At 40.1% G+C, this 23895-nt stretch overlaps 1 protein-coding gene across 13 annotated transcripts in view; it reads left to right on the forward strand.

The window, feature by feature from the left end:
• Positions 1-23895, forward strand: part of DST (dystonin) — a 472092-nt gene that overhangs the window by 89471 nt on the left and 358726 nt on the right. For 12 of the 13 annotated variants that reach the window (XM_059400215.1, XM_059400198.1, XM_059400206.1 and 9 more), the window contains exon 4: positions 22825-23032. In XM_059400215.1, the coding sequence (XP_059256198.1) occupies positions 22825-23032 (208 nt within the window). Of the gene's footprint in view, positions 1-22459; positions 22662-22824; positions 23033-23895 lie in introns of those variants that run through there. The other variant, XM_059400212.1, reaches the window with a different exon arrangement.

Raw genomic sequence — 23895 nt, forward strand, 5'->3', positions numbered from 1 at the left:
TTGTCCAAAGACATTAGTAGAAGACACACCCAGAAACCCAAACTGAGCTGACTGATAAAGAACTGTCTCTCCCAAAGCAGATCTATAGAGTCTGAAAGAAGAGCTCCATTACTCAAATGTGCAGGGTATTGGTCATACCTTCATCCCTTACATTGGAATGAGGGATGACCAGAGTAAAAGATCAATGTAAGGATGATGAAAAATCAGGTAAATAAGACATCACCAATAGAAACCAATAAAGCTCCAGTAACTGATTCTAAAAAATGGAGATTTATGGGACACCTTGCTGGCTGAACCAGTAGAGCATGGGACTCTTGAGCTCAGGGTTCTGAGTTCAAGCCCCATGTTGGGCATAGATCGTACTTAAAAAGTAAATAAGAATTTAAAATAAATGGAGATTCATGCACTGTCAGACAAAGAATTCAGAATAATCCTCTTAAGGAAGTTTAGCGAGGTACAAGAAAACACAGATAACTACACGAAATAAGGAAAACAATGTGGCAACAAAGTAAGTGGATGGAAATCACCATCAAAATAAAAAATAAAAAAACAAACAAATTTTAAAGCTGAAAAATAAAAAAGTCTGAACAGAAGAATTCAACAGAGTTTCAAAAGTAGACACAGACCATGCAGAAAAAAGAATGTGACTTGGAAGATAGAACACTAGAAATTACCAGTCAGAGGAGCAAAAAGAAAAAAGTGAAGAAAGCCTACTGGAATTACAGGACACAATGAAAAAAAAAATATTTGCCTTTTGGGAATTCCAGAAGAAGAGAAAGGGAAAGGGACAGAAAATATATTTAAAGTAGTAATAGCTGGGGTAACTGAGTGGCTCAGTGGGTTAAAGCCTCTGCCTTCGGTCCTGGTCATGATCTCAGGGTCCTGGGATCGAGCCCCAAATTGGGCTCTCTGCTCAGCAGGGAGCCTGCTTCCCTTTCTCTCTCTCTCTGCCTGCCTCTCTGCCTACTTGTGATCTCTGTCTGTCAAATGAATAAATAAAATCTTAAAAAAAAAAAAAAAAGCAGTAATGGCTGAAACCTTCTCAAACCTGGGGAGAGCAATGAATGTCCAGATCTATGAGGCCAAAGGACCCCAAATAGATTGAACCTGAATAGGGCTACACTGAGACACATCATAATCAAATTGCCAAAAGTTAAAGACAAATAATTTTATGAGCAGAAAAAAGAGAAGTTATATACAAGGGAACTCCCATAAGATGACTGGTGGATTTTTCAACAGAAACTTTTTAGGCTAGGAAAGAATTCAAAATATTGAAAGAAAATGATCATCAACCAAGATTTCTCTACCTGGTGAAGCTGTCCTTCAGAAACAAAGAAGGGATGAGGACTTTCCTAAACATACAAAAGCTGAAGAGGTTTGTAGCTGCCAGAGCTGCCTTACAAGAATTGGTAAAGAGAGCCCTTTGAATGGAAGTAAAAGAAGACTAATTAACATAAAAACACTAAAAGGTAGTGTAAATCTCACTATAATGGTAAATACAGAGAGTCATAGTTAGAGTCTGCAATTTGGTAATAATGGTGCATAACTTACAGCTCTAGCTTAAAAGTAAGAAAAATGAATACAGCAAAAGTATCTGTAAATACAATAATTTGTTATTAGTTACATGATGTAAAAAAAAGGTCAATTGTAAAAGCAATAACTTAAAATGTGAGGGGGAAAATAAAAGTGTTAAGTATATGAATTCTATTGAAGTTAAGTTGTCATCAGTTTAAAATAGGTTGTTACAAATGTAAGATATTTTATGTCAGCCTTATGGTAACTAGAAGGGAAAATTTTATAGTAATTATATAAAAGAATGTGATAAAGTCAAACATACTGATATTAAAGACATCGAACACAAAACAAGACAGCAGAGTAAGAAACAAGGAGCAATGGATCTATAAAACAACCAGGAAACAACTAGTAAAATGGCAATAAATCCTTACCTATCAGTAATTACCTAAATGTAAATGGATTAAGTTCTTTAATCAAGAGACAGAGAGTGGCTGAATGTATAAATAAAATAAGATCCAATAATAAGCTGCTAGTAAGGGAAATACTTTCGCTCTAAAGACACAGATAGACAAAGAGTAAAGATATGGAAAAAGTCATTTCAAGCAAATGGTAGGCCCTCCACCCCCAAAAACCAAACAGGATAGCTATACTTATATCAGATAAAATACACGTTGAACTAAAAATGGTAAGAAGAGATGACGTCATTTAATAACGATAAAAGGATCAATACATCAAAAAGATATTATAAATATATAAACAATATTATTGTTATAAAACAATATACATTTATATATATACTATATATAAAAACAATTACAATACAAACAATTGTAAATATATATGTGCCCAACATAAAAACATCTAAATATATAAAGCAAAAACTAACAGAGCTAAAAAGAGAAGTAAACAGTCATATAGCAATAGTTGGGGACTTTAATACCCTACCCTTAACAATGGATAGATCATCCAGACAGAGAACCAATAAAAAAAACAGTAGATTTGGGGCTGCCTGGGTGGCTCAGTGGGTTAAGCCTCTGCCTTCAGCTCGGGTCATGATCTCAGAGTCCTGGGATCGAGTCCTGCATCGGGATCTCTGCTAGACAGGGAGCCTGCTTCCTCCTCTCTCTCTCTCTCTCTCTCTCTTTCTACTTGTGATCTCTCTCTGTCAAATAAATAAAATCTTTTTTTTTTTTAAAAGATTTTATTTATTTATTTGACAGAGAGAAATCACAAGTAGATGGAGAGGCAGGCAGAGAGAGAGAGAGGGAAGCAGGCTCTCCGCTGAGCAGAGAGCCCGATGTGGGACTCGATCCCAGGACTCTGAGATCATGACCCGAGCTGAAGGCAGCGGCTTAACCCACTGAGCCACCCAGGCGCCCTCAAATAAATAAAATCTTAAAAAAACAAAAACAAAAACAAAAAAAACACCAGCAGATTTGAATAATACTACATACCAAATAGACTCAGCAAACATATAGGGGACCTTTTATTCAGTGACACCCAAATACCCATTCATCTGAATCACACATGGAACATTTTCTAGGGTAGACCATATGTTAGGCCACAAAACAAGTCTTAACAAATTTGAGAAGATTGAGGTCATACTAAATATCTTGTCTGACCTAAATGACATGAAATCTATAGATTTCAATAACAGGAAGTCAGTAACAAGAGGAAAACTGGAAAACTTACAAACACATGGAAACTAATCAACACTCTTCTGAACAATCAGTGGATCAAGGAAGAAATTAAAGGGGAATTGAAAAGTTTCTTGAAGACTGAGCATTTGTGCTCTCCACCCATGATTTCCATTGTGGAACCCTCACAGCGTTGACCACATGTTCAGTGATAAGGGAAATGGCAGCAGAATAACAGAATCAGAGTGGTACAGCCCTTGTTCTCTGAACACAGGGCAGGTGCCGTAGAAATCAGCACTAAAAAGACTGAATGCCCCTCAGATGATGGAGATGAAGGGTGTACCCTAATGGACTCATGGGTTAGAGAAACAATCCAATGCAGTTTGTGAAATATTTTGACCCGAACAGCCCCACGCCCTCATGGGCAGCAGCGAGAGTGCTGCTGGGAGGCCAGCGGGAGATGTGGCAGACACATAGGGGCAGTGCTGCTGCTGCGTTTCCAAACCAGCAGGTAAACAATAGAACCCTCTCCCTCTGCCAGGATCTGCTGTGGCTGGTATTCCCATTGCACCACTTGTTAAATATTTGGCATATCTCCCTGGCTAAATGGAACTTCCTTGTGCCACACATATTTAAAAACAAAATAGATGTAAAATAAAATGACTTAAGGGCTCAGCCCAAGAAAGAGAAATAAAACGAATCTGAAGGAAGCAGAAGGAAGGAAATAATAAAGAAGAGGAATGAGGAAACAGAATCCCAAGGATCAGCAGAGAGGATCCTCAAGACAAAACTGGGCAAAGTTAACACACTCCACTTAAGAGGGCAGGCATCCCCACCTTCCTTGACGTAACAGAACTTCCAGCTGAGACGAGGAGTCTCACTCACCATCTTGCAAGGGCATCCTCCAACATGCCTGATGTCCTTAAGTTCCAGCCGATGGGATGAGACTAAGATTGTGAGCTCTGCCCCCTGGGCCGGGTCAAGGGTTCACAGCCACTCAAGGGGGGTGGGGGGGCAGCAGGACTCTGAATAAGTGAGGGAGAGGAAAAACTTCTTAACCTGATGTGGCAGATGCTGAATCTGGCTCCTTTGGCTTCTGTTCTAGTGTCTCTAGTACTTTTGTGAAGCTGAAAGCCTTTTCTAGACTTCCTTGTGACTTAGGTACATGCACATGGTGGAGCTTCCAGGTGCAACTGCATGCCCGGAGGAAGTGGTGTAGGCAGGAAGAACAGATTTGGGGGAGAGTGCAGTGGCTATGACCCTGGTTCTTCAGGGGAAGCTAGATGAAATTTTTTACCCAGTTTTGTGTCCTCACCTAAATATTTATAATAAACCTCTTCCTGTTTACAAAAAAAGTTTCTTGACACTAACCAAAATGGAAACACAGCATATCAGAATTTATGGGATCCAGCGAAAGTGGTTCTAAGAGGGAGGTCCAGGGGCACCTGGATGGCTCCGTGGGTTAAAGCCTCTGCCTTCGGCTCAGATCATGATCCAGGGTCCTGGGACTGAGCCCCACATTGGGCTCTCTGCTCAGTTTGCTTCTCTTCTCCCTTTTGCCACACTGCCTACTTTTGCTATCTATCTCTCTGTTAAAAAAATAAAAAGAAAAATAAGAGGGAGGTCCATAGCAATAAAAGCCTGTATTAAGAAGCAAGAAAGCTCCTAAATAATCTAACTTTAGCCCATAATAAGCTAGAAAAAGAACAAACTGATCCCAAAATTAGCAGAAGAAAGGAAATTATAATAAAGAGTAGAGCAAAAATAAATGACACAGAGGATAGAAAAACAATAGGAAAATTTTACCAAATTAAGGGTTGGTTCTTTGAAAAGGTAAACGAAACTGACAAACCTTTAACCAGACTTACCAAAGAAAAAAGAGGACCTAAATCAACAAACTTATAAGTGAAAAAGTAGACACTACAATTGATACCTCAGAAATTCGAAGGGTTAGGAGATGCTACTATGAACAACTATATGCAGTGAAGTGGACAACATATAATAAGTGGAAAATTCTTAGAAACATACAACTTACTAAGGCTCAATCAAGAAGAAATAGAAAATATGAATAAACCAAATACTAGTAAAGAGATTAAATCAGTAACAAAAAATCTCCCAATGAAGGGAAGCTCAGTTCCATATGCCATCACTGCTGAATTTCAGCAGACATTTAAAGGAGGAGTAACACAAATCTATCTTAAACTTTTCCAAAAGATTGAAGGGGGGCGGGTAGTGGCAAACAATCCCAAACTCATTTACAAGGTCTGCATTATCCAGATACCAATACCAGAAAAAGACACTATTAGAAAAGAGAACTACAAGCAAGCATCCCTGATGAATATAACTGCAAAAATTTCCCATAAAATGGTAGGAAACTGAAGACAGCATATTACAAGGATCATTTAGCATGATCAAGTGGGATTTATCCCTGGGATGCAAGGATGGCTCAACAGACACAAATGAATCAATGTGATCAATCACGTTCATTGGATGAAAGAAAAAAATGATATGATCATCTCAATAGATACAGAAAAAGCATTTGATAAATTTCAACATCTCTTCATGATAAAAAGCTCTTAACAAGTTAGGCATAGAAGGAACATATCTCAACATAATAAAGGCCATATATGATAAGCCCATAGCTAACCTACTGGTCAAAGGATGGAAGTTTTTCCTTTAAGATCAGGAACGAGACAAGGGTGGCTACTCTCACCACTCCCATTCAATAGAATACTGTAAATCCTGGCTAGAACAATTACTCAAGGGGAAAAAAAAGGTAGACTCAGGAAGAATTAAAATTGTCTTTATTGGCAGACAACATAATTTTATATATAGAAAATCCTAAAGACTCAGGCAAAAAACTGTTAGATCAAATCACTGAATTCAGTAAAGTTGCAGGATGCAAAATTAATGTACAGAAATCAGTGGCATTTCTATATACTAACAACAAAATTTCTGAAAAAGAAATAAAGAAATTGACCCCATTTACAATAGTATAAAAAACAAGATAGGAATAAATTTAAGGAGGCGAATGATTTCTACATTGAAAACCACAAGACATTGATGAAAGAAATCAAAGAAGACACAAATAAATGGAAAGGTACCTTTTGTTCATGGATTGGAAGAATGGACATTGTTAAAACGTCAGTAGTGTTTTTACAGAAGTAGAAAAACTGCTGAAATTTATATGGAACCACAAAAGATCCCAAATAACCAAAGAAATCCTGAGAAAGAAGAGCAAAATAGGATATATTACCCTTCCTGCTTTCAGGGTCTACTATTACGCTACAGTTACCAAAACAGTATGGTACTGGCATAAAAGCAAATAGATAAATGGGACATCATTGAGAGTTTATAAGCAAACCCAAGCATGTACAGTCAACTAATATTTTACAAGGGAGTGAAGAATACTCAGGGGAGGAAAGATGGTCTCTTTAATAAACTGTGCTGAAATAATTGGATCCATATACATACAAGAGAATGAAACTGGAGCCATATTTTGCACCACTCACAAAAAATAATGCAACATGGATTAAATACTTAAGTGTAAGACCTGAAACTCCTAGAAGAAAACAGAGGAATAAAGCTCCTTGGTACTGAATTTTTGGATATGACACCAAAATACAAGCAACAAAATAAAAAATAAACAAGTGGGACTACATCCAACCAGATTTCTGCACAGCGAAAGAAACCATCAACAAAGTGAGAACGACCTATGGAACGGGAAAGACTATTTGCAAGCTTTATATCTCATAAAAAGTAAATATCCAAAACATATAAAAACTACAACTCAATAGCAAAAACAAACAACCCCCACCACAAAAACAAAAACCCTCAAAACCACCTCCTAAGTTAAAACAAAACAAAACAAAACTAAACTGACAACATACACACAAAAAGGAAAAAACAAAAACCAACTCCCTTTCCTATATAATCCAATTAAGAAATGGGCAAGGGACCTGAATAGATATTTCTCCAAAGAAGACATACAAAGGGCACCAGATACATGAAAACATGTTGAGGGAAATACTAATTAAAGCCACAATGAGATGTCACCTCAGACTTGTTAGAATGGCCATCATCAAAAAGATAAGAGATGATAAGTGCTGATGTGGATGCCAAGGAAAGGGAATACTTGTACACTATTGGTGGGATTGCAAATTGGTGCAGTCATGATGGAAAACAGTGCAGGGGATCCTCAAAAAATGAAAAATAGAACTATCTTATGATCCATCAATTCCATTTCTGGGAATATATCCAAAAGTAATGAAAACACTAACTCAGCAAAAAGGTATCTTTTTGTTCATCTTTTTGTTCATTTGCTATTTCTAATAGCTAAATCGTGGAAACAAACTAAATGTCCATTGATGGATGAATGGATAACGAACTGACGGTATGTATATACAATGGAATATCATTCAGCCATAAAAATGAGGACATCCCACCATTTGTGACAGCAAAGATGGACCTTGAAGACATTATGTTAAGTGAAACAAGCTGAGAAAAAGAAATACTGTATGGTCTCACTTATTTGTGGAATCTAAACACACGCACATGCACACGCGCGCGCACACACACACACACCCCAAAAAACCCAAACTCAGAAAAACAGATCAGGCTTATGGTTACCAGAAGTGGTGGGTGGAGGGTGGGGGAATTGGGAGAAGATGGCCAAAAGTTACAAATTTCAGGGGTGCCTGGGTGGTTCAGTCATTAAGCATCTGCCTTCAGCTCAGGTCATGATCCCAGGGTCCTGGGATCAAGCCCCACATCAGGCTCCCTGCTCAGCGGGAAGCCTGCTTCTCCCTCTCCCACTTCCCCTGCTTGTGTTCCCTCTCATGTCTCTCCCTCTCTGTCAAATAAATAAATAAAATCTTAAAAGAAGTAACAAATTTCAGTTATAAGATAAACATTAGGGATGCCATGTGCAACATGATGACTATAGCTAATACTATAATGTACTGTAATGGTGTACAGAAAAGTTAAGAGAGTAAAGCCCAAGCGTTCTCATCAGAAGGAAGCAATTATTCCCTCTTTATTCTTTTTTCCTTTTTATTGTATTTGTGTGAGGAGATGGATGTTGGCTGAACCTATTGTGGTAGTCATTTCACACTATGTAATAATCAGTGCTTCATGTTATATACCTTAAACATATGCCATGATGTATGTCAATTATTTCTCAATAAAGCTGGAAAGATTTTTTCAAGTCCTAAAAACAATACACGTTCTGATAATGTAACTGTAATCCTTGCTAATCTATGTACTTTTTAAAACCTGGTTTTCATTTTATTTTTCATCTTGGAAAGAAATGCTATAAAATATATTGGCTGTTATGTCCTAGGCGGGCCTCATATTAGGTGCTTTACGTACATTATCTCATTTTATGCTGTCTAACATTGGTGAAGAAAGTATGATCATCTACATTTGGAATATGGGAAAGTTGGGGTGGTTAAATAACTTTCTTATGGTAGTATCAGTGGTGAAACCACGGTAGCCTCCTAACTTGGCCTGATAAAAGTTCCATACGGTCTTTCTTTCCATTAAAGTGTAAAGTATGAATTATAGTCACGAGTTTCTAGTTCCCTGAAATGCAGTAAAGGTGGTTTATAAAACTCTTATAAAGTAATATTGGAGCCAATTGTGTTAGTTAGGATTTTTCAGAAAAACAGACCAATAGAACAGATACACACACAGGTTTATTTTAAGGAATTGGCTCATGAGATTGTGGGGCTGCCAAATCCAAAATCTGAAGGGCGGGTTGGCAGGACAGAAATTCAGGTAAAAGTTGATGTTACAGGGACACCTGAGTGACTCTGTTGGTTAAGTGTCCGACTCCTGATTTTGGCCCAAGTCATGATCTCAGCGTTGTGAGATGGAGCCCTGCGTCAGTCTCCTCACTGGGTATGGAGCCTGCTTAAGATTCTTTTGCTTCCTCTCCCTCTGCCCTATCCCACTGCCCACCACTCTAAAAAAAGTTAAAAAGAAAAAAAAAGAGTTGCTATTACAGGCTGGAAACTCAGGCAAGTTTCCTCTGTTGTAGTTTTGAGAAAAAAACACCTTCAACGATAGCAAATCTTGGTCTTCGCTCCTAAGACCTTCAGCTGCTTGGCTGAAGCCGACTCATACCCAGGGTCTAGCTAAGCTGACACATAAAATTAACCATCACATCCATAAACGTTGATTTTCACTGAAGATTTTTTTTTTTTTAAGATTTTATTTACTTATCTGACAGAGAGAGAGAGCGCAAGTAGGCAGAGAGGCAGGAAGAGAGAGAGGGGGAAGCAGGCTCCCTGCTGAGCAGAGAGACCGATGTGGGACTCGATTCCAGGACCCTAGGATCATGACCCAAGCCGAAGGCAGAGGCTTTAACCCACTGAGCCACCCAGGCGCCCCTGAAGATATTTTTGAAGGTACCTGGATTCTTCACCAGCTAACTTTCCAGCTGGTTCCTGTGCGTGGATACAGACACAGGACCAGTTCAGGAAGTAATAATACAGGAGGGCAGAAGGGAATGCTCTTTGGTTATTCCACAGTATGCGTGTGTTTCTGATGGAATTCATCATATTGTTTTCTGGACGTGGATATACGTTTTTTTTTTTTTTTTAATTTTATTTATTTATTTTTTTTAGATTTTATTTATTTAACAGAGAGAGATCACAAGTAGGCAGAGAGGCAGGCAGAGAGAGGGGAAGGGAAGCAGGCTCCCTGCCGAGCAGAGAGCCCGATGCGGGACTCGATCCCAGGACCCTGAGATCATGACCTGAGCCGAAGGCAGCAGCTTAACCCACTGAGCCACCCAGGCGCCCACATTTTTAAAAACTCTTTTAGGCTTTAAGTTATTTTTGGAGGAAGCTATTGGACTGGCTGGGTTGAAGACCCAGTTGAGAAAGGGAGGAGAAAACCGCCTGAAGGAAGGAGGAAGGTCGGTGGGTTGGAACTCACACAACTCCTAGTGTGCAATAGGATTAAGGAGAGGAGGGGTGGGCTGGAAAGCCAGGGCACGGGAGATAACTGCTGAGAGAACCTGCAGTGAACACTGGAAAAGAATGGGTGAAATTGCTTTACAAGCACAGTGGGAATACTGTACCATATTTGCTTGCTGTAGACAATCAAAAGTCAGAAAAATATGGGTATTGCCATTTTTGTTTTAAGTAGCCTAGTATCACTGTTCTGAAACTGTCACGGGAAATGGGTATGTTTACTATAGTCTCCTATCCAATTCCTGTGTGAAAGGGGACAGTGAACAAGCTCGCTTGTACACTCTTACTCTCCATGTGCCTGAGCAAAAGGACAACCGAAGGAATGAATGGTTCAGTAGGGCTTTGGTACACTGGCATGCTACTATCTCAGCAGACCCTTGTGCGACCCTGACCAGCTGCAGCTTCTCTTAAGGGGCAGGATTCCCATATCACTCACTAGCACCTGGGGGCCCCGGGCTGTAGCTGGAGGGAAATGCAGGTCTCTTGGAGATGGGTGACTAGACAGCCTTTTCCTTGAAACCAGTCTGAGTCACCATGAACTTGGGGACTTATCAGAGAGATCCCCACATCTTGAGCCTCCTTGTATGACTTGCCTGGGGCCCACTCATTTTTCTGCCGCCCTTCTCTGGCTCCCTACTGTTACACCTCTGTGTGACTTGTTACTTCCTTCTACGTAAACTGCCTTCCCCTACCCGCCACATCCCAGCCTTCCTCTCACTTTCTCTTTTCCAGTCTCCAAATATTTCTCACATTCATTCTCCTTCCATCGCTAATGCTAGTGATTTAGCTCAGGCTGTCATCATTTGTTGGACTGTAACAATAATTGCCAACGAGTCTTGTCTGAGGTTGACCCCTAGACAGTCCACTCTCTATGGCTGTCAGAGTCATCCATCTAGAAGGACAAACTACTTACAAACCTTCAGCAACACTCTGGCTCCAGCAAGGTCAAGTCCAGGCTCTAGCACTCATGCAAGGCCCTCTGTGATCTCCATTTATCACTTGCGTCCCCAGCCTCATCTGCTCCCTCTCACTGTAAGCTTCCCAAAGCATCTCATGCTTTGCCTATGTCTCATTCTGGAGTCTCATATCATTGGTTAGGTAACTTGTAGGTATTAAATTCCTTTTCCTCTTTCCCCACTATTTTTTTTTTTAAAGATTTTATTTATTTGACAGAGATCACAAGTAGGCAGAGAGGCAGGCAGAGAGAGAGGAGGAAGCAGGCTCCCTGCTGAGCAGAGAGCCCAACGCGGGGCTCGATCCCAGGACCCCAGGACCATGACCGGAGCCGAAGGCAAAGGCCTTAACCCACTGAGCCACCCAGGTGCCCCTTTCCCCACTATTTGAAAAAAAAGATATTATTTATTTGTATGAGAGAGAGAGAGCACAAGCAGAGGGAGGGGTGGAGGGAGAGGGAGAAACAGATTTCCTGCCAAGCAGGGAGCCTGACATTGGACTCAATTCCAGGGTCCTGAGATCATGACCTGAGCTGAAGGCAGATAGTTAACTGGCTGAACCACCCAGGTGCCCCTTTAATACCCACTTTGAAATAAGGCGGCAGTAAGCAAGTAAGCAAGTAAGCAAGCAAGTATATTTCCTTCTACTTTGGTTCTAGAGTAATTCAAGACAGTCTTAAAAAGAAAAATGACGCTGGAGGAAGAAGAAGATGTAGGAGGAGATAGCTGCTGTGGTAATTTTGTTGATGGGTTCTGTGTGTTTTTGAGACAGACAGACAGACACTCAGTACATCTATAGCCCTAGTTGGCAGAGCTTCCTCTTTGAACCTCTACTCCCGTGGGACCCCCCTGCTGAAGCCAAGCTTTGAGCCAGTAGATTCATTCAATAGATAGTCACGAGGGGCCCACTCCTAAGGATTGGGATTCTAAAGTAAATATGACACAGTTACTGTGTAACACAGTTGCACAGTTACTCACTGACACACAGTGAGTTTGAATCTTAGGCTATGAACTCTAGTATAACATACTTTTTCTCTTTTTTCCTGTCAACTTAGGTTCTGACTCCCAGGCTCCCATTATGCTGGGTTGCATGTTCTTTGCTTCCTCCATCTTGGAGTTGTGTTAATGTTCTGGGTTCTTATAAGATGCCAAAGTGTCACTGAATGGGGGGAATATTTGTGCCCCCAGCTTGTGCTGACACACCCCCTATGATGGCCCATTGGGCCCTTTAGGCTGTTTCTGGGCTACTCTTAGGACACAGGGATCTTGAAATGTGAACCACAGGGTTTGTCCCCCTAGACATACCAGACAGCCATCTCTTTATGATGGCTGGGATTTAAGAAGTTCCCTGCTCCAGGATCCACAGATGCTCCCTGTAGCCCAAGAGGGCCTCTTTTAAGGCTGGGCAAAGTCCTTTTCCCCAGAATCCTCTGCTCCCTTCTACAACCCTAGTCTCAACAGATTAGGTTTGTGGAAAACAAAAGCCAAGTGTTCTTGCAGTCTGTTCCTGCTTCCTGCCCTGACACATAGCTTCCCCTAGGGATAAAGCAAGGAAGGGGCAGAGCCAGATTACCTTCTGAAAGAGAGATCCATCACAAAGAGAAAATGAAATCTGAGGGAGCCTTTAGTGTATATGTAGGTCCGCTGAGCCACACAGTTGTTCCAGATGGATCTCAAGTGTTCCAAGAGTGGGATGTATAGCACATCTTCAGGAAAATCCAAATAGTAGTTAGGGACCTTAGGAGTGTACTTTGCCTTTATTCCCCAGTGGAGAGGCTATGATTGGATTGGGCTACCACCATCCAGTATGAAGAATCAGCCCAGGGGCAGTGGGCTTCTTTATGTTCAGGCAGTGACTCATGGTTCCAGTCAGTTGTGGCTGGTGGTGGCAGGCTTGTTTTCACATAACACACCTGGGAACCAGCACTGTTTTCCTCAAAAAGGGACCATGGAAGTGCCAAGCACTTAAAATTTCATGTACTTGGCTTCAGTGCAATAATAAGGCACTTTTTTTTTTTTAAATGAAAAAGTAATTTTTCCACTTAATTTAAGTAGTAGCTGTTTGAAGTGAGCAAATAACTATGTAAAAGCTATTATCAAAAGCAATTTTCTGAAGTCGTATTAATGAAGATAGGTAATAAAAATGAAGGTATAAAGACATAACCCTGCTTATGTTTCGGCAGGGAAGAATTGAATACCTATAATTGCCTTTTTTTTTTTTTTTAAATACTAATGTGTTTGTCCTAAGTTTTGGTTGTTGTTTTCAACAATGAAGATAATGAATTTAAAAGAAACAGAAGAAGCCTGTATTGGAAAGATACAAGGATATCCCAAAGAACTGAAATGTTCAACTAATACTCTTGAGAAAGATAGGAAGGATAGATGCCAAACTACATGGACCTTGTTTGCTGAGAGCTGTTATTAATGTGACCTCATTCCAATAACTTCTAATCACTGTGTCTCTGTTCATTGCTTCAAATTCCCTGGACTGACAATCATATTGGCTCAGCTGGAATAAGTCACCTACCCTTGGATCATCCCAAGGTGAATAGGTAACATCACTTAATACTTAAATTTACTTAATGCTTTCTCCATGTTGGGCATTGCTAAAGCACTTTTCATGTATTGTTTATTCTTCTACAATAGCCTTATGTCTTATGCATTGTTAGGTTTCCCATTTCTCAGATGAGAAAACCAAAGCCCGGAGAGGCCAGGCAGTTACCCCAAGGTCATATAGCTTTCTCCCAACATTCAGTCTTTGGCACAGTATGCATGTATCTTTAACTTTATAACAAGACAATATAGATAGTAGTTGGGATTTGGTCTTTGCAAATGTCCTGTGTTTCTAGCTTAGGGCCCCATATATATGATCATAGCCTACATCTTTTTTTCAAGCAGAAATCAGAGCTATAACCTGGCTGTTGAAAGTATTTGGTATAAACACCCTCCATGACTGACTCAAAGGTAGGAGAAACATTTGGTAGCAGATTTGACCATGGGCAGGGGCTGGAGCAGACAACAGTGGGGGTGAACTGCAGTAGTGGAGTGGGTGAGCCCACCAGATTGATGGAGATAATGAGCCAGCATTTATGGAAGTTCATACAGTTTGGTTCCACTTCCTGGGTATTGGAAATGTTAACTAGGGTTCTTGGGGATGGAGCAGAATGAGATTAGCACTTGGATGCCAGCAGGAACATGGAATCACCTATTCCTATTTAACACTAATTTAACTGAGATATTTTGATAACCCTCTCCTTTTGTTTTGTCTCTTCCTCTCCAGTTTCCTTTTTTAAACTGTCAGCCTATTGATTTACCATTATCCCTTACTTTTCTTACCTCCTTTACTTTCTGAATGCAACAGTGTTGCCTGTTCCTTTCTTTATGGCTTAATTTATGCTAGGGCCACAAACTCATAGACCAGGTATTATAGAGAGATAAATGAAGTGAGCCAGGTAAGGACTGTGTCAGAATGGAAAGCACATGTCCTTTCCAAAAAGGGAAAATACTGCTAGTTTCAATGCTTCACATCCACATTTTCATGTAAAATTTGCAGTTTTTTAAATGTTTATCATTAGTCAGTTTTTAAAAATGAGTAGGCTCATCACAAAGCATCTGTGGGATGACTCTTTCAGCAGTTGGCATTTTTGGACATGACACTGTTGGTGGAATGAGGGAGGTTGGGAACTCTTGAATCTCCATCCTGGCTTCTAAAGGGACTGTAGATGTTCTAGTCTGTTTTCTGAGTCAGCATCTCTCTACTAATTGGCTTTATATATATATATTTTAAAGATTTTATTTATTTATTTGACAGACAGAGATCACAATTAGGCAGAGAGGCAGGCAGTGAGAGGGGGGAGCAGGCTCCCCGCCAAGCAGAGAGCCCGATGTGGGGCTCAATCCCAGGACCCTGGGATCATGACCCGAGCCAAAGGCAGAAGCTCCAACCCACTGAGCCACCCAGGCACCCCTGGCTTTATATTATTAATCACATCTTTATTATTTATTTTTTAAAAAATATTTTATTTATTTATTTGAGAGAGAGTGAGCAAGAGAGAGAACATGAGCAGGGGGAGGGGCAGAGGGAGAGGGAGAAGCAGGCTCCCGGCTGAGCAGGTAGCCTGATATGAGACTCAATCACAGGCCCCCAGGGATCATGACCTGAGCTGAAGGCAGGCACTTAACCTCCTGAGCCACCCAGTCACTCCTTAATCACATCTTTATGTATATATTTGCATTATCGTACTGGAAGAGATATTTTTCAGCCTAATCCATTAAGATGATAATATTTGAATATAAATTGGCTGTTTTATCTCCTCTACTCTTCCATTTGGACTTAAAGCTCCTCTAAGGCGGAAGACTATGTGTGCGGAAGACACATTTTTAATTGTTGATATAAATAAATATCCATTTAAAATATAAGATGAGGTATTCTCTAGTTAGAGAGATGTTTTTGTTATTCAAGTTTGTCTTCCTAATGTGTTCCTAATGTGTTCCTGTTTTGCGGGGCTATTTTCAGTGTTGTGTTTGTCCTTCTTTATGGCAAATTATTTGAAATGTTCTTCCTCAGTTTTGAGAGACTTTCTGCAGATCCTCAATTGTAGACTAGTTCTTGTCTCTGTTTTTATAATTTTAATATGATTAAATGAAGCTGGGCTTGCAAAAAAAGTCTACTTGTAAGATTTTTACAATTAAGAAATGGTATTTTGATACTTAATATAATTTTTCTTTTATTTGTGATCTTTTTGGGGAGAAGATTTGCAGAGGTTTCAGAACACATAGGACCAAAGAATATTAGAGTTGGGAGAGGATAATAAAATCAACGTTCCACTCAGTGAAGGCTTGGTCTCTTGCAGTGGGTAGATGTTTACTACCATATGAAGCAGTCCTTTCCACTTTTAAGTGGTTGTATATTTTTGTATGGTTTTTCTTCATTGTAAACTGATAGCTGTCTCTCATCATTTCCATCCTTTGAACCTAGTACTGAGCACAGAACAAGTCTACTCCTTTTGGGCTCCCCAAATACATGGTAAGATCTTTGAGGGCAATATGTTAAGACGTTCCTCTAGTGCCTATGAATCATATTTTAGGGCATTTAATGGCATGTGGTTGAGAGCACAAGCTTTGAGGTCAAAGGACCCAGATAGAAATCCTGGCTCTTCTGATAGAATACTACGGACAAGTTACTTAACCTCTCCAAAGCTCGTTCTTGGGTTGCAGTGAAAATTAAATAAGATAGTGAATGAAAATGCTCAGTAAAGTCCCTGATGATGGTCATTCAATAAATGATGTGTATAGTTAAAACATGCTGGTTAGACTGAAAGGAAGGAAGTCTTGCAGAATGTTTTAATGCTAAGCCAAGACTGCCTAGAATCTGAAGCCATGCTCCTCCCAGAAATGAGTGTTTGATGCTTATCTTGGAGAGCTCCTTATACAACTAGAGGAAAATTATGTTGTGTGATCTTAGTTTCCCCAGAAACATAAGACCAAGGAACACTCTTAACTAATGCATAATCTTTCTACTCTAGGAAGAGTCTGTGTCCAGAATTCCAGTGGTCTTCCTTCATAGGCTTATGAACTGGGGCTCTCCACCTAGAAAGAAACCTTTGACTTCCTTAATTCTTTGCCCAAAGCCTCCTGCTTGAGTGAGATCCAAGAACCTTCCAGCTTCCTTTCTTTCTGACCTCTCTTTACCCCTAACTCCTCCTAAGCTCTTCTTCCTCTCTCCCCTAAAAGGAGAGAGTGAGGGACAGCTGATGTCTTGCCAAACAAGAAGGCCCTTCCCTCTTACTGTTTAAAGGTGGTTTCCAGGGGCTCCTGGGTGGCATATTTAGTTAAGCATCTGCCTTCGGCTCAGGTCATGATCCCAGGGTCTTGGGATCAAGTCCTGTGTCAGTGTCCCTGCTCAGAAGGTAGTCTGCTTCTCCTGCTCCCTCTGCTGTTTCCTCCACTTGTGGGCTCATTCTCTCTCTCTCTCTTGCTGTCTGTCAAATAAATAAATAAAATCTTAAAAAAAAAATAGAGGTGGTTTCCAATGGGAGACTAATTAAAAGTTATTTATATGATGAGAGAGTACTTGAATTGTTCAGCTGGTTTTGAAAAAAACTTAAAAACAAGCACATAGTCCCCAAAATGTAACTCATTTTGTCTTCAAGGGGTTAAATGCACTTTCTTACATTTTCATTAATTGTTTTCTTCAGCATCTGTTTATTTGTTGTAAAGATTGTCTTCTTTATTATTATTTATTTATTATTATTGTATTATTGTATTATTTATTAGATAGTGGGCCCTTGCTTTTTTTACTTACTTCCCAGTAAAAAACTAGGATATAAGTGTTTTTTTTGTGCCATACTTTGCATTTTTACATAACATGCAAGAAGCTAGTATTTGTACTTGCCTAATCAACAGAATTTTAAACAAAATTGGAATCTATGTTTTTAAAAGTTTTGACATCTTTCTTTTTGTTTTTGTAAAATATAAAAAAAGTGATACTTAACCAACTAGGTTTACTGGGCTATATTTAAATGAATAACAATGGAGCCTATTTTATATCCTTCCATCTAAAACTCTGCTTGGGATTGAGGCAAGCACATCACCTTTCTGGGTGCTTATCTAATTCTCTACCTGTATACCAAGAAATGTTACAAGAAATCACTCAGATGGATACTATCACTGTGTACTTACAACATGGGATTTTGGTTTTGTGAGAACAGGCCTAGACTAAGCAACACTTAGAGAAACTGAGAAAGGTCCTGCTTATGTGTTTCCCCCAATTCTTCATTTTGACAATATTCAAATGTATAGAAAAGTTGAAAGAGTAGTATAGTGGATACTTATTATTAACCTATTGCTATATTTACCAGTCCTTCTGTTTTATTAAAACAATTGAAAATAAGTACAGATGGATGTCATGAGTTTCTCCAGCCTGGAAGGTAAGAATAAAGTGTCCCAAGATAAGGACTCTTTCTCACACAACTACAGTATCATTATCATACCTTAGACAATTAACAATCATTTCCTAATAATATCTAATAAGCAATCCATGATCTATGTTGTTTCTAACATGTCTTTTTGGCTTAAAAAAAAAAGTATAGAATCTCATCAAGGTTCATGAATTTGCTGTTATGTTTTATTTGTCTTTTAAATTTAGAACATTCTCTGTTTTTTGGGTATGTATATTTCTTGACATTGACGTTTATGAAGAGTCCAGGATAGTTATTTTATCGATTGCCCCACAATCTAGATTGCCTAATTGTTCTTTCTTTTTTAAATTTTAAATATCTTATTTATTTATTTAAGAGAGAAAGAGTGTGAGTTGGGGAGGAAAGGAGAGGGAGGGGGAAAGAATCTCCAGCAGGCTCTGCCCTGAGCAGAGCCATCTCAGCCCTGGGCTCCATCTCATGACCCTGAGATTGTGACCTGAGCCTCAACCAAGAGTCAGATGCTTAACTGACTGAGCCACCCAGGCACCCCTGCCTAATTGTTATTTTTTTACGTGCTTTTTAGTTTTTAACCTTTTGGGAATATATTTACAGACGTGTGCATAAAATATAGATATGAAGGTTTGTGGAAGTTACCTTACCAGTCTCTGGGACCCTAAAAGTCTGGCTCTTTTATAAACCCTTATCTCTGCACTTGTTTCTTCATTGCAGTTAGAGAATGTCTAGTGCAGAGACAATTTCCTGGCACTTTCCTGCAGATCAGGGTACTAAGGTTGGGCGGCTTCCAATTTAGGCAGTTCCATTGTATTTATCTCAGATCCCCCACCGGGGTTTCAATTAGAGAAGTTATTGTTTAGTTCCCCTTCTAAAAATGTTGCATTCTGTAATTATCTTAGCTTTAAGGCATTTGGGTTGTTTTTAATACTATGTGAATGCACTGGCTATTAGGAAAGTCACTTTAAAATTAGGGTGATCTAATTCAATTGTTAAAACTGCCTTAATAATTAGGTTGTAATAAGACACAATACAGGGTATACAGGTTCCTCATAACCTGGTGTTTTGGGCTGTAGAGACTCAGCATAGATCCAGAGGTGGTTCAGAGTTCTTTATTAAAAAAAAAAAAAAGAAAAGAAAAAGCCAAATGTTAAAAATATTATGACCTGGCACGCCTGGAAGGCTCAGAAGGTTAAAGCCTCTGCCTTCTGCTCAGGTCATGATCCCAGGGTGCTGAGATTGAGCCCCATATCAGGCTCTCTGCTCAGCAGGGAGCCTGCTTCCTCCTCTCTCTCTGCCTGCCTCTCTGCCCACTTGTCATCTCTGTCTGTCAAATAAATAAAATCTTTAAAAAAAAAATTATGACCTAGGTCAACCTTGTCTTTACTCTTCTAATTACCTTTATTTCTCTTCCTGCATACTCACAGTGCTTTCTTGTTCTCAACGCAAATGCTAAATGGTGATGATAGATGATGGTGTAAATTGGGGTCCTTAACTTGAAGTCAGTGGGTCAGTGAGCCCAAGAAAATCATATGCAACATTTGTGTATATTTGCCCATGTGCTCTGTTCTGGAGAGATGTTTCCATAGATTGCTTCAACTTTTCAGGGGTGCCTATGAGCCCCAAATGGTTAAAGGCACTGGTTAAATAGTTACTTCCTAATAGGGCCTTTGCTCTTCTGTCTGATTGTTGGTATGGTATCTTTCTTTTTAGTAATCTTTTTGTGTGTTTGTTCTGGATTAAAAATATTACAAGAAATAAAATTAAATCTATTTATAGTATTAGTCAACACCCAGACATAACCATTGTTTACATACTGGTAAATGGTTATCTACTTACCTATCATCTGTCTACCTATTTATCAATCATGTATCTGTTTATCCATCTACACACACACATTTTTTAAAAGAATCATTCTATATGAACTCTTTATACTTTTCTAAGTGTAGATCGATAACACTTTTCTTTAATTGTTGCATTGTAGCTCATTATATGGATATACTGTAATTATCCCATCTCCTATTCATGGACATAGATGTGTGTGTGTGTGTGTGTGTGTGTATATATATATATATATATATATATATATATTAGATATTCATATTTTAATATGAATCAAACTTTAGGCAAGGTTTGAACAAGGGAGATCTTGGGAGCTTTTGCTGGTTGCAAGAACCCCCTTTGTCTTATTCTTGCTAGCCCCACATCAAAGTCGAGGCTCTGGATTTTGGGCCAGGGAACATGTTTGTTTTTTCCAAAAAAATGAGAACTGTACTCTTACATGCCTCTCTCTAGCCCCCAAGATAGTGACATGAATTGGCAAGTCATCGCAAATCAGTAAAGCATATAACAGTCTTATAGGATCAATTGCCTTCAGAGCAGCTTCTTTTAAATCCGTTCTCAATTTTCAAGATTCAAATGGGCCTAATTTTGTATAGTTTACTTATATTTTTTAAAGTGTTTATGAAAATTATTATGAAAACAACAACAACAATAAAACCCCGAATACTTTCTTAAAATGCTTGAATCGTGTAACCTGGGAGACTTGACCAAAATATAAATATGTATGATTTCCCTGGGTCTCTGTGTCTGTATCTATATTTTCATATGATATATTGCTGAAAGAGGTGTTGCTGATTGTCTTTTTTTCCTTTTCTCTCTTATCTGTTTACCACTGACACTACTAGATTAGAGGCTGCCCTAGTCAACACCCTTGGGTCCTGGGGTAGTAACTGTTCCCATCTGGCTGTGTGTGATTAATGGTGTTTATGTCATGGCATAAATCACGTCTGGCTGTTCAATCAGCTGAGACTCTGGTCATTAAAAAGAATTACTCTATCTATAAAAATCAATAACCAGTGGTTTTTGGAACGGAGCAGTTCTTTAACAGTTATTCCCTAAATCTGTCTGTAAAGATAAACAATCAAATTACTATAGTCACTGAAATTGTGCAGGCAACAAGAAATATAATCTCGCAGATAAAGGATGACCTTAAGTAAGGACAGGTTGGAAGCCATTTTAAGGACGACAAGGCAACCAAAGAAACCCAATACCCTTTTGAAAGTCTTCAAGAATGTCCCCCTTTTTCATGGATCCAGCTGACAACACCACCTCAGAGAGCTCAAGATGAATTTTCTGAAAAGCGTGGAAAATAAATTAGGTTGATAATAGCATTCTGTGACTGACTTAATGCCACTCACAACTCTCTGTGGACTCTAGCTACAATACAGAAAAATCAATTTTATGTATTTACCTCATGTTTGCCTCATACATTATTGCCATGAGGAGAACACACAAAATCTGAGTAAATAAATTAGCCAAGGAGATGAAATGGCAGGTAAAATAAAATGGAAGACCACTTTATCAGGGAAGAACAGAGCTAAAGATAACCCTTAGACACTTTACTTTGTGGGAGATATTATGTGTACTGTTAAAATGGTGGTGTTGACCGTGTGTAACAACATGCCTGAATAGAGCGAGGCAAGATTAATAGTCCTGATTCACTTCTAGTTTGTTTCACAGGCTGTGGGTGAGTGCTTTGGGATGTTGCTCACACAGCCTGTTTTGCTGCAGTAGCCACCGCTTTTGTGAGCAGCCAGTGTTTTTGCTCAAATTGGAGTATGCCTCACTGATTCCTGTCTGCAACTTGTTTCTGAGGAATCGGTGACTGCAAGATACGTTTCAGGAATTCGAGTTGTACCAGTTTTGCCATCTTTACGATGTGCTTCACTTAGCCAAGTGGAATTCTAAATGGGAAAGTGAAGACTTCCCTTTGATACTCTATAACTCTGTTCCCAGAGCAGATCACATCCTGATTTCCACAGTAAGCTGGTGGCTCTCTACAGGATCACAAACCCAACTCCATCAAGAAGGCAGGACTGATCGCTCGTGCCCTTTCCCCGAATGGAAGATAGAACCCTTTTAGCAAGATATGATCCCGCAGATTTGTTCCTACGTGATGAAGGGAGGGCAAAGTGCTTTGGTGGAAACATCCTGTTCCTCCGTTCCCTGTGTGATGACCAGGAGCTGAGAAGGGCTCTGTTTCCTGTCACTGTGCTGCCATCATCCTCATTTACATTATTGGCAGCTGTTACTTTGTTAGAAGTTTAAATTATCTGAAGAACTCTCAACTGAGTTCAGATGTTTGTTTATTGCCGCTGTCCTAGGCTTCTGAAAACAGTCTTTTGTGTTCTCCCAGCCTTAAGAAAAGCTCTTCTCAGAATCTGCCCTTCCTCCCTCCTTGCTCTTTTCTGGGAACCTGCTTCAATCTCATGAAGCAAATTAAATAAAGAGGACAAGGGGCTTAAAGCTCGTCAGAAAGGAGACTCCAGCGGTGAGGCGACCCGAAACGGAAAGGAATTGGGACTCAACATCCTGCATTTGTGCTTTGTTTTTGAAACTTCGAGTTAGTTGCCTTAATGAATTAACCAGCAGCCTAATGGAAAATGTTTCTCCTGTCCTGGTGGGGGAGCCAAATACTATAGATTTGTAACAGGAAGGCTGTTGATTCTGGCTTCATTGTTGGGCCAGTCATTTGTGAGCTGGTGGCCGGACCGCAGGCCACACACTTCTGTGCACCTCTTCCATGTATTGGGACTGCTTGGGTTTTGTTTCTGCTGTCGGAGACGCCGCGGAGAAAAGATGGTGAGCCCTGGGTTTTATTTCTTGTTTGTGTATCCCTTCAGCATTGAGGATGGTACAGGATGCCAGACTCCGTTCGGGGGCAGGGACGGGGCTGTTGAAATCGATGAGCATATGTGAGTGTTATGCTGTTAATGCTTTTTTTTTCCTGTGTCATCCTCTGTAGAGTTCCGGGAACGCGTCCTATCGCTGCTCTATGTCTTCCTCTGCGGATTTTTCTGATGAGGATGATTTCAGCCAGAAATCTGGCTCCGCATCTCCAGCTCCGGGAGACACCTTACCCTGGAATTTGCCTAAACATGAGAGATCAAAAAGAAAGATTCATGGGGGCTCAGTGCTGGACCCCGCTGAGAGGGCAGTGCTTAGGATAGCAGGTAAGCGCGTCGTTGGGGAGGGGACGGACCCCTGACGGGAGTTGCGGAAATTCACCCATCTGCGCCCCTGGGAGCCAGAGCTGGGAGCTGATGCACTGGGCAGAGATCTGTGCTCAAGGTGGGGGAGGAGGATGACCATGTTTACTTTATGCTTGATTTCTATCAAGAAAGCAGTTTGCCCAGCCTGCTGGTGACTAAGCTGTTTGGCCCTGTCTTCTGGTTGGATGGATTGATACCTTCGAATTGCAAGGCGGATATTTACAGACATCTGCATTAAACTTTCCCTATTTACATGCCCTAGCCGCTGTGACATTCTGAAAGTATTAACTTCTGTGATTCCTAGTGTATTTGCTAGAATCTGTGAGAAAGCTCCCTTCCTTTCCATTTTTTGCCCAGGGACACTGAGCTTCGCAGGTTTAACTGGGGTGGATTCCTGGTGTTTGGTATATGGGATTGCAGAGGGAATTCCAGCAACTTGGATGCCTTTTTTTTTTTTTTTTTTAATTGTAGCATCTCTGTCAGAACCATCTGTCCATAGCAGCTTTCCGTCCCTGGTGCTTTTGAAGGTTTAGCCATCATGCATTCCTGATTAATTAATATAGGGGAGGTGCCAATGTTTCTGTTCTGTTACCGGTGTTCCCTTGCACTGGGTGTAGAAGTCGAACCAGAAGGGATGACTTGTTTTACCCAGCTGAAAGCTGAGAACACTGAGGAAACCAATCCTCCAACCTCCCAGTGCCTATGTGGTTTCTTCATATGTGTACTGTGCATGAGACTTGCTTTCTGGGGTGATTGGTCCTCAGTTCCCTCCACAGTTTTCTCTTTCAGAATGGTAATGGGTAGGATGGACTAAGTCTTTTGCA

The sequence above is a fragment of the Mustela nigripes genome, chromosome 5 (genome assembly GCF_022355385.1).
Source record: "Mustela nigripes isolate SB6536 chromosome 5, MUSNIG.SB6536, whole genome shotgun sequence".
Taxonomy (NCBI): Eukaryota; Metazoa; Chordata; class Mammalia; order Carnivora; family Mustelidae; genus Mustela; species Mustela nigripes.